Consider the following 20,233-nt stretch of genomic DNA (forward strand, 5'->3'; position numbering starts at 1 on the left):
CCCCCCCCCACCAGTAACCTCAACCAACTATCCTATTTCTCCTCCCCCTTAACAGCTGACGGTAACCAACTCCTTGAAATGTAGTACAAACAAACCCCATCTCTTGTGGAATCCCCTCACTCGTCCCCCCTCAAAGAAAATTTCACCTTTTCCAGATACAAAAACTCTATTACTTCCACAGCCGTACCAAGGCACAGGATGGAGCAACTGACATCCACCCCAACAGGACCCGTCTTCGAATGATCAGCGAGGTGAAGGCTAAAACATCTGGCCCCAGCTCCCCTCTGCAGCGCCGGCAAGTCCGACACCACAAATATGGCCCCCAGGGGACTGGGCTCCAAATCCACGTGCAAGATCGGCGACATGGTGCTGAAGAACGACATCCAAAATTTCTTCAACTTAGGGCAGGAGCAGAAATTATGCGCGTGATTGGGACCCCCCCCCCCCCCCTCCCCACCGCTCACAAGTATCCTCCATGCCTTCAAACAACCAGCTCATCCTCGACTTCATCAGGTACGCTCTATGTACTACCTTTACTAGTATCAACTCTAGCCTCACACATGAGATTGAAGCATTCACCCTCTGCAGCACCTCACACCACAACCCCTCCTCCAGTGCTATCCCCAGCAACTCCTCCCACTTGGCCTTAACCCCTTCAGAGATGCCATATCCTCCTCCAAAATCATCCCATAGATCGCCAAGATGACCCTCTCCCTCTCGCCCTATCACTGACAGCACCCCTCCAACATCAAGGAGGGCAGTGCCACCAGAAAAGACGGAGAGACCTTTTTCGCAAAATCCTGCAGCTGCATATATGTGAAAATCTCCCCCCACGGGATCCCAAACCTTTTCCCCAACTCCTCAAAACTTGCAAACCATCCTTCTACAAATAGGTCTTTCATTTCCCTCACCACTTGCTACTCCCATTCCAGAAACCTAGCATCCATCCTCGCTGGCTCAAACACATGGTTTCTCAAATCAGCATCAACTTCGACCCCTCCCCTATCTAAAATGATGCCTGAATAGCCTACATATTTTCAACATGGCCACTACCACAGGACTCGCCAAGTACTTCCCTGGGGCATACGGGAACAGCGTTGTTGCCAGCGCCCGCAACCCCAACACCTTACAAGAGCTTGCTTCCATCCTCACCAACAAAACCTCCGGCTCCGTGGTCCAAACCCACACCTTCTCCGTGTTCGCGCCCCAATAATAATACATCAGGTTTGGAAGGGCCATGCTCCCTGCCTGCCGCCCTCTCTGAAGCACTGTCCTCCTAATCCTTGCCACCTTACCTGCCCACACAAATGACAAAATCAACCATGCCACTCCCATGAAAAACATTTTCAGTAGGCACTGAAATAAAAATAGAAATAGCAAAATATTCATCTTAACCGCCTACACCAGGCCTGCCAATGGAAGAGGAAAGTTGTCCCATCTCAATAAATCCGCCTTGACCCTACCCACCAGGCTCGCAAAATTCAACTTACAGAGCCGGGTGCAATCCCTAGCCACTTGCACTCCCAAGTACCTAAAATGGGTAGTTGCCACCCAAAATTGCAACCCGCCCCCCCAAACCTATACCTGAACCCAGAGAAAAGACCACAAAACACTCACTCGTATGCAAATTTCCTGAAAAAGCCCCAAACCTCCTAAGCAGTCCCATTATATCCCCCACTGAGAGCCCGGTTTGGAAATATACAGCAAGAGATCATCAACATACAGAGACACTCTATGCACCCACCCCCCACTATCACTCTCCATATCTCCGAGCATCTCAGAACTATGGCCAAGGACTGTATCGCCAGCGCAAACAGGTGGCGGGACATGGGGCACCCCTGTCTCAGTCGTAACATAAAATACCCAGAGTTTTAGATTAGATTTAGATTCATTGTCGCATGTATCGAGGTACAGTGAAAAGTCCAGGCAATTCGTTCCATACATGAAAAACATAGGACATGCGATAAATACACAAACTAAATACATAGATATAGATATCAGGTGAAGCAAACAGTGGTGCTACTCAGTAGAAAAGTTGGGTGGAGAGATCAGTTCAGTCCATAAGAGGGTCATTCATGAGTCTGGTAACTGTAGGGAAGAAGCTGTTCTGAATCTGTTCGTGCGTGTTCTCAGATTTTTGTATCTCCTGCCCGATGGAAGAGGTTGAAAGAGAGAATAGCCAGGTGGGAGGGGTCTTTGATTATGCTGCCCACTTTCCCAAGGTAGCGGGAGGTGTAGACAGAGTCACTGGATGGGAGGGAACCATGTGTTTGAGCCAGTGATGGACTAGGCGTGTTCTCGACTCTCTATAGTTTCTTATGGTTTTGGGCTGAGCAGTTGCTATACCAAGCTGTGATGCTGCCAGATAGGATGCTTTCTATGGTGCATCTGTAAAACTTAGTAAGATTCAATGTGGACATTCCAAAGTTTCTTCGTTTGCTGAGGAAATATAGGGGCTGTTGTGCTTTCTTGGTCGTAGCGTTGGATAGAGCAGTGGGTGGAGCAGGACAGATTTTTGGTGATGAAATGAAATGAAAATCGCTTATGGTCACAAGTAGGCTTCAAATGAGGTTACTGTGAAAAGCCACCAGTCGACACATTCCGGCACCTGTTCGGGGAGGCTGTTACGGGAATTGAACCGTGCTGCTAGCCTGCCTTGGTCTGCTTTCAAAGCCAGCGATTTAGCCCTGTGCTAAACCAGCCCCTGTGCACACCTAGGAATTTGAAGCTGTCAACCATCTCCATCTCAGTCCTGTTGATGCAGTCAGGGGTGTGTACGATACTTCACTTCCTGAAGTCAGTGACCAGCTCCTTAGTTTTGCTGACATTGAGGGAGAGATACAATGAACAAATAACAAAGAAAATTATAGCACAGGAACAGGCCCTTCGGCCCTCCCAGCCTGCGCCGATCCAGATCCTTTATCTAAACCTGTCTTCTATTTTCCAAGGATCTACTTCCCTCTGTTCCCCGCCCGTTCATATATCTGTCTAGGTGCATCTTAAATGATGCTATCGTGCCTGCCTCTACCACCTCCTCTGGCAAAGTGTTCCTGGCACCCACCACCCTCTGTGTAAAAAACTTTCCACGCGCATCTCCCTTACACTTATCTCATTACCCCACACCACTAGGTTCTCTATCTCCCTCCTGTAATCTGACACTTTTTAAGGTTTCCAGACCGTTCCGTTCTCCCTCTCTACCTGCCCATTTCCCCGGGGGTTGTAACTTGTCATCCTGCTCGAGGCGATGCCCTTGCTGAGCAGGAATTGGCGCAGATCATCACTCATAAAGGAGGACCCCCTATCACTGTGAATGTATGCGGGGAAACCGAACAGTGTAAAGATACCCTGGAGGGCCTTGATGACGGTGGTTGTGGTCATGTCTGGGCGGGGGATGGCGAATGGGAACCGGGAGTACTCGTCAATCACGTTAAGGAAGTACGTGTTGCGGTCAGTGGAGGAGAGGGGGCCTTTGAAATCCATGCTGAGGCGTACAAAGGGACGGGAAGCCTTTATCAGGTGCGCCCTCTCTGGCCGGTAGAAGTGTGGTTTGCACTCCGCGCAGATTTGGCAGTCCCTGGTGACGGTCCTGACCTCCTCGATGGAGTAGGGCAGGTTGCGGGTCTTGATAAAATGAAAAAAACGAGTGACCCCCGGGTGGCAGAGGTCCTCGTGGAGGGATCGGAGGCACAAGTGCCGCGGACAGGGCATCAGGAGGCTCGTTCAGCTTCCCCGGATGGTACAAGATCTCGTAATTGTAGGTGGAGAGTTCTATCCTCCACCGCAAGATTTGTCGTTCTTAATCTTGCCCCGCTGTGCATTATCGAACATGAAGGCCACCGACCGTTGGTCCGTGAGGAGAGTGAATCTCCTGCTGGCCAGGTAATGCCTCCAGTATCGCACAGCTTCTACTATGGCCTGGGCCTCTTTTTCGACCGAGGAGTGGCGAATTTCGGAAGCATGGAGAGTACGGGAGAAGAAAGCCACAGGCCTGCCCACTTGGTTGAGGGTGGCCGCCAGAGCTACGTCGGACGCATTGCTCTTGACCTGGAAGGGGAGGGACTCGTTGATGGCGCGCATCGTGGCTTTTGCAATGTCTGCTTTGATGCAGCTGAAGGCCTGGCGGGCCTCCGTCGACAGGGGGAAGGTTGTGGACTGGATCAGGGGTCGGGTTTTGTCTGCGTAATTGTGGACCCACTGTGCATAACAGCTGAAGAAACCGAGGCAGCGCTTTAGGGCGTTGGGGCAGTGAGGGAGGGGGAACTCTATGAGGGGGCGCATGAGCTCAGGGTCGGGGCCTATGACTCCACTTCACACTACGTAGCCTAGAATGGCTAGACGGTCGGTACTAAACATGCATTTATCCTTATTGTATGTCAGGTTAAGGATTTTCGCGGTCTGGAGAAATTTGCGGAGGTTGGTGTCGTGGTCCTGCTGGTCATGGCCGCAGATGGTGACGTTATCCAGATACGGGAACGTTGCGTGTAAGCCGTACCGGTCAACCATTCGGTCCATCTCTCGTTGGAAGACCGAGACCCCATTCGTGACACCTAAGGGAACCCTTAAAAAGTGATAGAGCCGCCCGTCTGCTACGAAGGCAGTGTACTGGCAGTCACCATTACGGAGGGGTAGCTGGTGGTAGGCAGACTTGAGATCCACCGTGGAGAAAACCTTGTTTTGCGCGATCCTTTCACCAGGTCGACTATACGGGGGAGAGAGTACGCATCCAGCTGCGTAAACCTGTTGATGGTCTGACTGTAGTCAATGACCATCCTATGTTTATCCCCGGACTTTACCACCACTACTTGAGCTCTCCAGGGACTGTTGCTCGCTTCGATGACCCCTTCACTCAGCAGCCTCTGGACCTCCGACCTGATAAAGGTCCGGTCCTGTGCACTGTACCGTCTGCTCCTGATGGCGACGAGTTTGCAATCCGGGGTGAGGTTCGCAAACAGGGAAGGCGGGTCGACCTTAAGGGTCGCGAGGCCGCAGACAGTAAGGAGGGGTATAGGGCCGCCAAATTTAAAGGTCAGGCTTTGTAGGTGACACTGGAAATCCAGCCCAAGGAGGGTGGCTGCGCAGAGGTGCGGCAGGACGTACAGGCGGAATTTGCGGAATTCCCTGCCTTGGACAGTGAGGTTCGCTAGGCAGAACCCCTCTATCTCCACTGAGAGTGACCCGGAGGCCAGGGAGATCCTTTGATTTACGGGATGGGTGACACGAGAACAGCGCCTTACCGTGTCAGGGTGAACAAAGCTTTCCGTGCTCCCAGAGTCAATCAGGCACGACGTCTCGTGGCCGTTGATGGAGATCGTCATTGTAGCTTTCGCAAGCGTCCGGGGCCGACTCTGGTCCAGAGTCACCGAGGCCAGCTGAAGTAATGGAGAGTTCTGGTCGGGCTGCATGTAGTCGGCTGTTCTGGGGGCCTGGGGCCCCATCCAACATGGCGTCACCCATGGGTCGCACATGGTGTCCGGGGATGAAGAAGATGGCGGCGGCGAGGGACAAAATGGCAGCGCCCACCCGTCCAGCATGGTGTCCGGGGGGCAAAATGGCCACGCCCGCGGGTCGCACGTGGCCTTAGAATAGGGGGTGGCGGTGAGCGCTGGGCGGTCGGGGCCTGAAAGGGGGGTTGCCGATAGTCGCTGGAGACCGCGGCCACGGTACGGGCCTGGCAGACCCCCACATAGTGACCCTTCTTGCCGCACCGTTTGCAGGTGGCGGTGAGGGCCGGGCAGCACGGGTGGGGATGATTCGCCTGCCCGCAGAAGAAACAGCGATGTCCGGCGGCGTTCGCGGGCCATCTCGCCGCGCAGGCATGCGGGGTCAGGGGGAAGATCTGAGGGGCTGCCGCTATGGGGTGCCACGCAGCCCAGGGGGCTGCCGCGCGATCGGGAGCAAAGGACAGCGCGTTTTTATAGGCAACGTCCATGGACCCTGTCAGGGCCTGTGCCTCTGCAAGTCCCAGAGTGTCCATTGACTGATGTACATAGCTCCGCCCTGAGAGCCAAAGTTAGATGGCTTTTGTTTCGGTGCAACATCGTGGGCCGAAGGGCCTGTACTGCGCTGTATTGTTCTATGTTCTATGTTCTATTTCTAGGAGCCTTCGGCAGATATCGGGGGAGGTCATACCTGCCACGAAAGCATCCCTATCAAAAGTTCCATGTGCTCGTTCCCCGAAACTGGCGGGCAGCCACAGTTTCGGCCCAGCACCAGCAGCGCCCGGTAGAATTCTTCCAAAGTTTCCTCGGGGCTTTGCCTCCTAGTCGGCAGCAGGTGACGAGCGTAGACCTGGTTCACATGGCGGAGATAATGTCCTTCTAGCAGCTCGATCGCGGCAGCATAATTCGCTGCCTCCTCGATCAGAGGGTAGATCCCAGGGCTGACCCGTGAGCGTAGGAGATGCATCTTTTGCCCTTCCGTGGGGGTGTCGGCGGCCGTGTCGAGGTAGCCCTTAAAGCACGCCAGCCAATGTTTGAAAATAGCAGCAGAATTGTCCGCGTGGGGGCTGAGCTGAAGGCACTCCGGTTTGATACGGAGATCCATCCTTTCAACTGAAGTTGTAGCAGATTAAATTGATGCACAATCAATTACTCTCAAGACGAAGTGATTCATAACTGAAAGCTTTAATCTGCTAGAACTCTTCCCCAGCAGCTTCGATACAGGAAGTGAAGGCTGCTGGGACGGCACCGGTTCTTATACTCCGCCTCTCAGGGCGGAGCTATGTACATCAGCCAATGGTAGACTCCTGGGTCTAACCAATGGTCATCCACCTCTCAGGTACCGCAATACCTGGTACTACCACATGTATTACTCATCCTCTGGAGGCTCCGACCTATATAACGTTTTATATAACTTCTCAAATGCCTTATTCACCTGCTCCAGTGCCACCACCAACTCCCCTGTCCCATTCCGAACTTGCTCGTTTACATTCCATTTCACTCCCCATTGACTGTTACAGTTTTTTAAATTAAGGGGCAATTTAGCATTGCCAAACCATCTACCCTGCACATCTTTGGGTGAGACCCACCTAGACACAGGGAGAATGTGCAAACTCCATACGGAGAGTGACGCAGGGAAGGGATTGACTCTGGGTCTTCGACGGCGAGAGACAGGAGTGCTAACCACTGCACCACCATCCCGCCCATTGACTTTTACAAGCCTCTTGATTGACAGCTGAAGGCTTTTTCAAAGGATGGTTTAAGTTTGTTCGTCTTTATGGTACTTCACGGTCCATTTACTCAGATGTGAATTCTCATTTCTGCAGATCTTGTTTTATCTCAGAGGCTTTTTTCTTTGTTCTGAAGTGCTTCTTAGAAAGACCACTGACTCACTGCTTTTTTCACAGTGGGGTTCTCTTCAACTCAAGTGCTTCCCAGAAAGAGCAGGTGCTCTGTCTGACAGCAATTTGTTTTAGACTAGATCTTTTTTAACCTCTGGTGCCTGAACAGCATGCCTGCACTGGAGGTACTTTTCCACCATAGGAGCAACTGGCACCATTCAGACATTAAAGTGCAAGGGTCCCTCAATGAGGACCTTCTCGCAGCCAATGTTGAAATCTCTGGATGAGCGCCAGAGAGCTGAGAACAATCTCCCTGCTGTTGCTGTAAATGGCCTGGGGAACTGAAACACCTGATCGGTGCTGGAGAGCGTGTACAGAATGACGGTTGCCAGCCCGAGGGTCTGGCTGCATTTCACTCAGAGAGAGGAGGGGGGACAGACATGTTAAGAGCGGCGGAGGGTGCAATCTTGGACGCTCCACCAGGCATATATTCACAGCTCATCACTAGCTGCCCAGGTCTACTGCAGTTCCATTGCCTGGACTGCTTTGGCGGTGTTTTGCAGTATTCCCCACCAGCGAGGGGGACATCCAGGAGCAGGGGCTGCATTGCAGGACAGAGCCACCATGTAGCCCATTGGACCTGGTTGGGCCCGGGGGCACCAGGCTAACATGTCTGCCTTTCACCCCCTGCAGACAATGGACTGCAGAATTGAACCAGGCCTTCTGCCTGACCGCTGCAGCCCCGGCCGATGCACTGAGACTGTACGAGCAGGAGCTGCTCGGGGAGGACCCTGCAGAACAGGAGCCTACCCCAGAGGAACAGGAGCCAGCTGGTCAGGATGGAGAGCCGGCTGCCCAACATGCCAAGGAGGAGATCGGGAGGACGCGCAGCACCAGGCCTCGTGTGTACTGGCAGCGCCTGTCATTCAGGGACATGCCAGACCGGGCATGCCATCGAAGACTCCGGCTGAGCAACAGGACCGTACGCCATATCTGCAGGATCATGGCAGAGCTGCAACCATGGGGCTTTGGGGGAGGACACCCATTGCTGCTGGCCGTAAAGGTGAAGGTCTCCCTGAATGTTTTCGCCACAGGGTCCTTCCAGTCGCCGAGTGGGAACCAGTCCGGTATCTGGCACACCTCGGTGCACAGGTACGTCCACCGAGCCCACCAGGATGCCTGGGCAGCAGGGTTCGGCGCCATCGCCGGGATGCCCCATGTCCGCGGCATGACGGGCCGGCCTTCACAAACAGAAAGGGGTACCACTTGATGAACGTGCAGCTGGTGTGTGACCATGAGATGCACATCATGGACAGCTGCGTCCTATACCCAGACAGTGTGCACGACGCCTTCATCCTGGCACACTCAACAGTTCCCGACATCTTCGAGGCACAGCCCAGGGTGAGGGTTTGGCTCTTGGATGACTGGTTATCCACTGCAGTCGTGGCTGATGACGCCTATCAAGAGGCTACTGACCAACGTGTGACGCGCTACAATGATGCCCATGCAGCGGTGCATCGCCGTCCTGAAGATGTGATGCCTGGACCGCTCTGAAGGGGCCCTCCAGTATACCACTAGGAGGGTCTCCTACATCATAGTGGCCTGCTGCATCTTCTACAACATCGCACAGCAGAGGGCTGATGTGCTGGAGGAGGGGGATGAACATCAGGCCTCATCCGAAGAGGAAGATTTGTAGGATGGCCAGGACATGAGGCCCAGGCAGGCACAGGAGGTCGGACAACATGTGCGCCAGAGCCACCGGGCCCGGGACACTCAAACAACCTCCACGTTCACCAACAAGGGGGTCTGGCCGTCGGCAAGAACATCCCATCCCACCCCTGCTCCTCCCCCAATGCAACCCCATCCATGATTCCTATCTGCCTCACTGCTGGATGGGGGCCCTGGGTTGGCAGTAACAGCAAGTCAGGTCCATGGGATGGAGATGATGACAACCCGCCCCGCGATGTGCTTTGGAGCTCTGCATTGTTCGATAATGTCTGACTTCTGCCCACAGTAGCTCTTTCCACCGACCACCTGGGTGATCCCTGCATGTGATGTGTCCATTCCATCAAACCCTTGGGGTGGCAGAGGTGGGAACGAGGTGCAGGTGGGGTGGGGTGGGGGTTGGGGTTGAGAGGGAGAGAGAGGGGCAGGGAACACCGACCCATGCTCACCTCCAATTTCTGCCCATCCTCACCGCCCCCCCCCCCCACCCCCACACCCTGCAGCCAGCCCAGCCGAACCCTCACCATTCTGAAAGAGCACTGAGGCAGATTGGAACTTGTGTACAGGTGATTATTTTGAACATAACAGGTGAACATGTCTATAAAGGTTTGTGCCCCAGCACGACAATGCATCCCCTGCCAGAGTTAACAATCGTTACCTTCTTCGGCCAATCCTCAGCCCTCGGAGTGACCGGGTGCACATGCATGTTAACTGTGCAGGCCCATTCTTGTGCAGGATGATCTTTGTCTTAATGGAGGCTCATTCCAAATGACTATATATACAGGAGATAGGGACTACGACACTGCGATTAATGTGGATGCCATACGCTTGGTATTTGCCATACATGGACTTCCAGAGGCCATTGTGTCCTACAATGGCACTCATTTTACTGGAGACGATTTCAAACACCTCGTTCAGACAAACGCTATTCGGCAAACCAGAACAACACCATATCACCCTACATCCAACAGGTTGGCGGAGAGGGCCTTTCAGACTTTTTAAAATGCCATGAAGCAGCAATCATACCGGCCGTTGCACCATTGGCTCAGCAGCCTCCTGTTGTTCGACAACAGGATGTCCCATGATACCACGGGGGTCACGCTGACTGAATTGCTCATGAGCCATCACCTAAGAACTCATTTCGACTTGATATTTCCAAATTTGGCAGGAAGGGTGGAGGCATGCCAGGCCTTTCAGAAAAATTAACAAACTTCCCAAAAGGGTGGCACATCATTCCAGGCGGGTGACCTAAGCGAGTTCAAAATTTCGCCTTGGGTTCACTCTGGTTGGCTGTACGAATTGAGTCCCAATCTGGATCAATATCATATGTGGTAAATGTCAATGGCAGGACTGTGTGGAAGCATGTGGACCAGTTGAGAAGCGGAGCGTCAGTAACCCCCATTCCAGCACAAATGGATTTGAAGATCCCTAACTCTCTGATCAACTCTTTTCCCTTATGTCTCTTAACCTTGTACATAGCCATTGTATATAGCTTATTTTGTTAAATGGGGAGGGATGTTGTAGCATGGCCCTTGAAGCGGGCAGGACTTGGGGGTCCACATGACTGGCTCAGGGCCAATCCCATGGGAATGTGCAAATGCCAGCTAATAAAGTGAAAGTGCGGAGCAGGAGCCCTGGGAGCAGGGGTCTAGGTTGTGGACCCCAGGAGCAAGACCTGGGGTTGGATTCTCCGCAGCCCAACGCCATAATCGCAGCTGGCACCGGGGCGGAGAATCCAGTTTGACACCGTAATCGGGACCGGCGCCGGTCCGACGATTCTCCGGGCACCGAAAATCAGCATCACCGTGGAGTACGCCGCGCCGCCGGGGGCCCATTGCTAGAGACCCGCTCAACAATCCTCTGCTCCCGACCGACCAAGTTCCCGACGGCGTGGAACTAACCACCAATTGCCAGTCGGGATGCTCGTGTGGCGGCTGCGGACTCAGGTCGGAATGTTAGATGGCTGGCATGAGATCACCGGAGTCATCAGGGTGACTCAGGCGGATCGGAGACCAGGGGGGCCTCACAGACGGCCGGGATTAAATGTGCGGGGATTAAGGCTCGGCCGCGCGGCCGATCGGGGAGTCTCTTTCTTCGGTCTGGCTACGATGTCCGAGTCCGCCATGGAGCACGGTGCGGCCGCTAGTTGTCGCCGCCGTGCGCATGCGTGGCCTCTGACCTGGAAGTGCGGGGGCCCATATCTGCAGAAAAAGCTACAAGATTCACTCCAGGTCCCTGCTAGCCTCCTGCAGGGCTCAGAATTCATTTACTTTTTTTGCAGGAATTTCAGGAGTAAAACTCCACCGTTTTTACGCCGACTTGGGGACATAGTCTCATTTTTGGAGAATCCAGCCCCTGATCATCATTGCTCCTTGGCTGTATATATTTGCCTTTACCTTTGTTGTGCCTAGAAGTCTCAAGTGTATTGTCATGAGTCACACCATCAACCAAAGTCTGCGCTCTATTTTACATTTTGTCCCCTTGTTGGCAGTCAGTCTGAGTCAGATTGTGCACATCATTAGTGCTCTGACCCAAACTTGCATTTCTAACTCTATGCCCTATCCACCACAAAACTGTTTTTAAAAATGTATTCATGGGATGTGGGCATTGCTGGCAGGGCCAGCATTTATTGCCCATCCCCGAGGGCATTTAAGAATCAAACACATTGTTGTGGGACTGGAGGCACATGTAGATCAGACCAGGTAAAGGACAGCAGATTTAAAGGACATGAGTGAACTAGATTGGTTTTTATGACAATCAACAATGATTTCATGGTCATCTTTAGACTTTTAATTGCAGATTTTGTTTATTGAATGCAAATTTCATCATCTGCCATGTTGTGATTCAAAGCCTGGTCCCCAGAGCTTGACTCTGGGTCTCTGGATTGCTAGCCCAGCGGCAATACCACTAAGCCACTGCCTCCCCATCTTATCAGTATTTGCTGTCTCCACCTTTATCTCTCTCCCATCACTGCTGAAATCTTTACTCAAGACTTGCTGATTTGCACCCTGATGACTCCGGTGATCTCATGCCAGCCATCTAACGTTCATTCAACGTGAACTGAAACTCATTCTAATCTCTGCCACACCCCCTGCCCCAAGAATCCTGATCCTTTACCATCTTTGTCCTTAACTCCTAATGCAGTAAATTCAAAACTTTTGCGCTGCACTGTCTTCCTACCTCGGCCACTTTATCTAGTCCTATATTCCAGGATGTGCTCTCTGCTCTTCCATCATAACTCCTGTCTCATTTCATTATTTGCTTGTCTAAGCTTTCAGCTTTCTCAGCTCCACATTTTGCTGATCTCCACAATCCCATCTCACTTTTGAAAAGCTCCTTATAATCGAATGTAATGACCACTTCTTCAATCACCTTAACCAGCCTTTCTTCTGTCATTGCTGAGTGCCACATTGTCAAACAGTAGTGCTGCTAACTTTGCCTTAGTTCAATTGCTCTGTTTTATTACCTTTGCTTTTGAGTCACCAGGTATCTTTATGATTCCGCCACGAGGTTCAAGTCCGAGTAATGATCAATAATCCAATACACCGATTAGTAAGGTTTAAATCAAAGCACATTTATTATACACAGTAATCACTATTCATGCATAAATTCTACGTTTAAGCTACTTCTACAACTAACAGGCCTATACTTAACTTGGAACTGGCCCACCAGGTCAGGGAAACAAACCCTTTCGTTCGGGTTCTGAGCCTGCGGGATTCGAAGCTGGTACAGATTGGGAGCTAGGAGCGCCTATCGCGTAGCGAGCGTTGAATTAAGACTTACGAGTTCGATCTTCACTGCTCCGGTCAATGTTGATTCGTTGTTGCTGGGTGACCCGGGCAGGAAAAAGAGTTGAAGAGGAGCTGCTGAAGATTGAAGAGAGCTGGAAGAGAGCGCCTTGAACTTGGGGCTCAATTCTTATAGTCCCCAGGGGCTTCCCGCCTTTCGGGGCGGACCCTGTACCTGGTCCCAAGTGATTGGACTTTGTCCCAATCACTTGGTTCGATTTTCTCCAATGCTGGAGCGGTTCCCTGATCGATGGGCAGTCTTGAGGTGGTCGTTCACCTCCCTTTGTGTCGGCTTCTGCTGGCGCCGAAGAGTCTGGTTTTGCTTTGTGTGTCTAAATGTTGCTTATTGTTCCCGGGGATTGCTCATTAGTACGCAGATGGCTGGTGTTTTGTTATGCTGATGGTTGCTGGTATCGATCTTGTCTGCCTTCCCAGAGGTAAATATACAGCCAACCTGCAGCTACTCGTTTTTGTCCTGTTGGCTGATTTTCCCATCAGCCTTTGCCGTTCGCCATTTTGAATCGGGAGCTGGCCATTTTAAGTGGCTACAGTAGAAAATGCTTCTATTGCATTTAAAGGCTCAATACAAGTACAATTGATTAATGCTGTGGATGTCTAACCCTGTGCTATAATTAAAAAGAGCTGAGCAGGTAAGTAAATGTACATTACTGTGGTGTTGCTATGTGATTGCAACTTTTGCTAATCTTTTTCCTGCTCTAATATTTCAGACGGCTACAAATTAACTCCTTAATTTTACTCTAATAACACCCGGACAACAACAAAAAATCTCTCAGCTATTCTACTGTGAGTTATCTGCTAGAGCTCAAAGATAAAACTGATCCTCTTCAGATGCAGAAGAAACAATAAAAATGATCAATTCATGCCATGAGAAACCATCTTAGAAATTATTTAAGAAGAAATTATTATTTTTATTAAAGATGTATAAACTTTCTGACATTGAGCATTTCATCAGCACACACAATGGAACATAGAACTTTGGAGCATGAGTGGGCCATTGGGCCCTCCAAGCCTGCTTCACCATTCAGTAAGATTATAGCTGTGATACAATGTGATTAATGTGATATAATGTGATTATAGCTGTTCTGTTGTGGTCTCAACTCTACTTTCCAGTCTGCCCCTCCTAACCCTTGATTCCCTTGTCTAACAAAAATCTATCAAATTCAGCCTTGAATAAAGTTAAAGACCCAGCCTCTACTACCATCTGGGAAGAGAACTCCACACTCTAATGACCCACTGAGAGAAACAGTGTCTCCTCATCACTGTTTTAAAAGGGAGACCACTTATTATTAAACAATACTCCCCTACAAGAGGGAATGTCCTCTAACTATTTAACCTGTCCAAACTCCTAAAGATCTTTTATGTTTCAATAAGATCGCCTCTCCTTCGTCTAAATTCCAATGGTTTAGGCCTAACTTGTTGCCCCACTTTTCTTCATAAGCTAAGCCTTCATCCCAGGAATGAATCTACTAATAATAATAATCTTTATTATTGTCACAAGTCAGCTTACATTAACACTGCAATGAAGTTACTGTGAAAATCCCCGAGTCGCCACACTCCGGTGCCTGTTCAGGTACGCTAAGGGAGAATTCAGAATTACAATTCACCTAACAAGCACGTCTTTCAGGACTTGTGGGAGGAAACGGAGGAAACCCACGCAGACACGGGAGAATGTGCAGATTCCGCACAGTGTCCCAAGCTGGGACTCTTTTCTCTGAACTGCTTCTAAAGTAATTGTATCTTTTTTACAATAATGAGTCCAAAACTGTACACAGTGCTAGGGTGAGCAATATTTTTCATTGCGCACTGGCGTAATATTTCATATCAATCAAAAAAAGCGTACAAACATTTTGGTGTAGGCTGACAATTGCCTGAAGTGTCCTACAGTTCATTATAAGATTGTGCTGAAATTAGTGGAATTATTCACCATCATAGATTCCTTACTTGTATAATAATGTCGATAATCCGATTTTGCACAAAATGTTGTGGTTCAGTTCAGAAGTATATTTTTCTGTCTTATTTCATCTCTGAGCGTGAACGTACCGCTTTCGCTCCCCTTTTTTCCACACCCTTTGTTGTATCTCTCCAATTCCTGCTTTGGGTCTGTTAATAATAATAATCTTTGATTGTCACAAGTTTGAAGTTACTGTGAAAAGTCCCTAGTCGCCACATTTCAGCGCCTGTTCGGGTACGCAGAGGGATAATTCAGAATTCTCAGCTGGTACGGGAATTGAACCCGTGCTGCTTGCCTTGTTCTGCATTACAAACCAGCTGTCTAGCCCACTGAGCTAAACCTTCAGAGTCTCACAAATTCTTGGGCTTCAAATATTAACAACAATGAAAGATTGAATTAGAATACTGAAATTTTGCTTGTTTTCCTGTTGAAAACATGGAGAATTTTGCAGAAACTTTCCTCAGGAAACTAATAACTTTCTTCAATGCCTCGGTTCAGCATGGAGCAGAATTCTGCTCCGTAGGATTGCTGATAGGAGTTATCCTTGGTATTCTAGAGTAGGTAAGGGAGAAAACCTGCCAGTGTACCCACTTTTGATCACCATTTACCAACTCCTGCTGCAATAGATGCTTGTCAGGATAGTGGATAATGCTTTGGTATCCCACACATCCCCAGTCGTCTCCACTTCCACACACTCATCACTTCTTCCTCATGATTGCAGTTTGCTGTCACATACTGTCCATGTTCAGACGAGGACAATGGACATACAGGGCAGTCCTTGTGTCTTTGGACTCAGACATCAAAGCCTTCCATGAGCAATCATCAATGGAATGGATTTTACATGATCTGTGGGTCAGTAAAAAATGTTCAATAAACTCCAAATTGTTGAGGAAAGTTGAGTAAAATATGAAAGGAAAAACATTAGAAAAGAATTTAAACTTTGTTCACAGTTAATGTAACTAAACTTAACAATGACACTGTTTACATACTGCAACTGAAATTGTTACAATGTGAGAAATTATTAATGTGATACGGTTTACATCATGTTACTGTAAAATCATCTTTCAGATAATGTTAAAATCTTCTTGTTACTTGTATATTAAAATTTTCTACTAAGTAATACTTTAAACTTTAGGAAAATAATGGATTGTTAAGTGAGTTTTTTTTTAAACATGAGAATATATTGCAATGAGTGGAGTCTAAATTTCTTGTATATAATGGGCATTTAGAAATGACATTGTAAATGGGTTTTTTTCTTTTCATGGCTTATTTTAAACATAATATAATTTTCTGCTCTGTATCATGAAATTTGCTATTGCAAGATACAACCTGTTGTAACCAATGTGGACAGAATTTGTTGATTAAGGGAATAACATAAATTAATGAACTAAAACTGCATTTAGTGCAATAAATAATGACCAGTGCTTCATTGCAATGTTCATGATTTTTATATGTGTGATTTGTCTTACACAATTATGAATTATATAGATTTATACCTGTACTGAATTGTTAGAACTTCTTATTTCTATAACTATTATGTTCTGGTGGTGATGCTTTCAATGACAATAGTAAAGTAATAAATTTCAATTTACCCATCATTAGAACATAGAACATTACAGTGCAGTACAGGCCCTTCAGCCCTCGATGTTGCGTCGACCTGTGAAACCACTCTAAAGCCCATCTACACTATTCCCTTATCGTCCATATGTCTATCCAATGACCATTTGAATGCCCTTAGTGTTGGCGAGTCCACTACTATTACAGGCAGGGCATTCCTCGCCCTTACTACTCTCTGAGTAAAGAACCTACCTCTGACATCTGTCCTATATCTATCTCCCCTCAATTTAAAGCTATGTCCCCTCGTGCCATCACCATCCGAGGAAAAAGGCTCTCACTGTCCACCCTATCCAATCCTCTGATCATCTTGTATGCCTCAATTAAGTCACCTCTTAACCTTCTTCTCTCGAACAAAAACAGCCTCAAGTCCCTCAACCTTTCCTCATAAGATCTTCCCTCCATACCAGGCAACATTCTGGTAAATCTCCTCTGCACCCTTTCCAATGCTTCCACATCCGTCCCATAATGCGGCGACCAGAATTGCACGCAATACTCCAAATGCGGCCGCACCAGAGTTTTGTACAGCTGCAACATGACCTCATGGCTCCGAAACTCAATCCCTCTACCAATAAAAGCTAAAGATCATTACTTGATAGAAGTGATGGAATGGCAAGTCGCCAGGGGGAAGCTGGGGCAAAATAGCACAAAAGGGGCAAATGTTGCTGCATTCAGTGACACACAAAGAAAGAAAATGGCAATATCTTAAAATGAGTTATTGACACAAAATCAAAATTCAGCAACTGAACCATGATATTTTTTAAATGACAACATTAAAAATAGCTTTTCAATTTTGACTGGTTGTTGTCCAGTGCTGTTGAACAAGGCAAATCTGACAAAACATTTTGAGATCTCCTGTTAAATGACAGAAAACCGCTGTGCTATAATCTAGTTTGGCTTTGTATTAAAATTCATATTTTCATGTGAAGAGACATATTGGACTCAAATTGTTAACTCTCTTTCTCTATCCACAAATGCTGCCAGACCTGCTGAGTTTTTACAGCACTTTCTGTTTTTATTTCAGATTTCCAGCATTATATATGCCATTATATATTCATTTGCTGGACGATGATGCAGTGTGACATTTTCTTTATGGATATTCTAGCTTAAAGATTCTTTGTTACCACAACATCTGCCCCAACAATCCAGTCAGGTGGAAGTACTTTGGGATTTATAAGTATTTTCGGGCCTTGTTTAACTTATTACCCATTTGGATTTTGTGTTCTAAATGATCAAAAAGGGCTTTGGGAATGCTGACCCATTTTTTGTCCGCGCCTGTTCTCGACGGGCCTGGAAGTGGAAGCCAAATTCCTTTCCAGCCGCAGTTGGCCCAGGAATGCCAGTTAGCGAGCAGCCAGAATGCATCATTCGCTGAAAGTCTTAGCGCTGCTGGAGAGGGCGTGTAGAGGGCGGCACTGAGAAAAGGGAGGTTGCGGGCTGATGCTTCTAATGTGCTCCCTCAGGGGGACAGCCGCTGCGGAGCTGTCTCAGGGAGCTGCAGACATGTGAAAAATAAATTTGCAATGGAAACATATGCAAAGTGTGTTCAAACACAAACTTCAGTCCCCAAAAAGCTTTTATTTTATTTCCAACCAAACATTTCATCCTGCGCTGGATAAAACATAAATGCTGCCTTACCAATCGGCATGCCCACCGACTAAAAGCAGAATGGGCCATGCAAAATAGCGTTCAATTGGCCCCCTAATGGTATATATTGCCTTATTAGTAAACATCTTTTGATTTCACTAATAAAATCCCTGGAAATGCAACTTTCCATCCCCTGATTATTCACCATCATTCTTCATTGGATGTGGTAGAGCAAAGAACTTTGATCTGAGACATGTGAGATGGCTTAGCTTTGTCTGTTGTTTTTTTCGAGTTTAGCATCCAGGTAACCCACCATAGGTGCCTCATTCTATTGCTGGTCCTGGCACACACACTTCTATGATTCTCCCATGAATAAGAAATGCTCATGCTGATCAGGGGGTGAGAGTTATACTGAGCCATCAGGTTACAGATTGTGATGGACTATAACTCTGGGACTGCTGGTAGTCTGTAACACATCATTAATGTCTAATTTGGGGCTGTTATATCTATCAATAATCTATCACACTTAACATGATGGTAGTGTCAAACTGCATGACAGAGGGTGGCCTTAAGGTGGAGTCAAGGTTCCTTGTTGATGAAATTATGTTAGTCATTCTTACCACTGCTGTTGTATACAGGTGCATGTCCCATAGAGAAGTTAATGAGGATTTGGTTCATTCGGTTTTCTTGTCAGTTCCGTCATTGGCGGATTCAGATTCAGTCTGGCAGCTAAGAATCATAGGATTCAGTTAATTTGTTCTGTGATAATATTACTGATCCACTTTTGCTGGTGAACTTTGTATCCTTCAGAGCTTCCTCCAGGTGGTGGTCCTTGGTGGAGTAGGTCATCAGCACCAGCAGGTCACTTGAACCCATACAATTTCACAGCATCCGGAGACATTGGGCTGAATTCTCCATTTCCCCACTGCGTGTTTCTCGGCAGCGGCATTCGCTGTTGGCGGAATTCGATCTTCCCGCCGCTTTTCCATTGAAACAACCCCATTGCGCTGGGAAAACCATTGGCGGGAGTGCACTGCCGGCAGGAAAGTGAATCGCAACAGCCAGAGAATTTTGGCAATTGTGGATTCCTAAGGCCAAACTGACCCTTAATTTATACGGTTGCCTCACCTCTTCTGTGATATTTTCCTTTTGGGTACACGATCTACCCAAATAAGGGGCGGGATTCTTCCTTCTGTGGATTAAGTCCCCACGCCTGCCGGAAAATGGACAAGAACTTTTTCCTCGAAGGTCCGGGTTGATTTTCCGTTTTCCAGGGGGCTAGCAGAGTCCCGCCGTGCGTCCCACAGCTCTATCTGCCGGTAGGGCTCTGCTAGCCAGACCGCATGTGTGTGGCGGCCCACCTTGGCGCGGGCGCCCCCGACATGGCGGATCCACACAGCGGGTCCGCACGGAGGAGGGTAGGTCCCTCCCAGATCGCAATGGCCCGCCAATCGGTGGCCCCCAATCGTGGTCCTGGCCACCGTTGAGGCCCCCCCCCCCAGAGTCAGATACCCCCCGCCCCCCCCCACCAGGATTACCACCGCGGCAGCGGCTCCCAGCTCCCACCAGGTGGTACCACATGTAAACCACGCCGGTGGGAGTTCAGCCGGTCGGCCACGAAGAATCGCCGCGGGGGCCTGTTCCAACCGCCCCCGACCGGCGCCGCGTAAAACCTGTGCGTGGGACTGGCGGGTCCGCGGAGAATCGCGGAAGCGCCGTAACTCCGGATTTCCGGCGTAACCGGCTATTCCCCACCCCTGCGCCGGGTGCGATTCCAGCGCGGAGGGTCGGAGAATCCCACCCAAGGTGTTAAATGGTGTCGGCTGATATATATATATGACTCTATGTTACTTAACTAGTACAATTAATTGGCCAATTAAAAGTTACTTTTGCACCCGTGTTGGCATTTTACCAGCATTGGGTCAGAATGCCGCTGAGTGTGGAAACAATTATGTAAATCAGAACGGCCTCCCAGTGAATTCCCAAGATGGATCTTCCTTTCTGTCTGTTCCATGGAGCAAGGCCTATGGGGGGGCTCTCTTCTTTTGGCAATGAAGGCTCCCCTGTTTCTAACACTGCAGCTGGACGGTTCACCCCAATTCTGAGGCATGACTAACTGGTCCCGGCACATTAAGGGTGTTTCTCAACAACTCTTCAAGGGAGCCTCAACATGGAAGCGGCCTCTCCTTCTCCCCGCAGCCTCAGCAGTGGCCATTTTTATCAGTAGCAGTGATAAGGCTGCTGGGCTACTGGTCCTCAGATTGTGCT

At 49.1% G+C, this 20,233-nt stretch overlaps 1 protein-coding gene across 1 annotated transcript in view; it reads left to right on the forward strand.

Moving 5' to 3' along the window:
- LOC140411470 (uncharacterized) overlaps positions 1-16,230 on the forward strand; it is a 114,562-nt gene extending 98,332 nt beyond the window's left edge. Inside the window, exon 13 of the mRNA XM_072500567.1 lies at positions 13,521-16,230. Coding sequence (XP_072356668.1) covers positions 13,521-13,543 — 23 coding nt within the window. The 3' untranslated portion in view covers positions 13,544-16,230. The remainder of the gene's footprint in view (positions 1-13,520) is intronic.
- Positions 16,231-20,233: the final 4,003 nt, after the last annotated feature.

The sequence above is a fragment of the Scyliorhinus torazame genome, chromosome 4, assembly GCF_047496885.1.
Source record: "Scyliorhinus torazame isolate Kashiwa2021f chromosome 4, sScyTor2.1, whole genome shotgun sequence".
NCBI classification, from domain to species: Eukaryota; Metazoa; Chordata; class Chondrichthyes; order Carcharhiniformes; family Scyliorhinidae; genus Scyliorhinus; species Scyliorhinus torazame.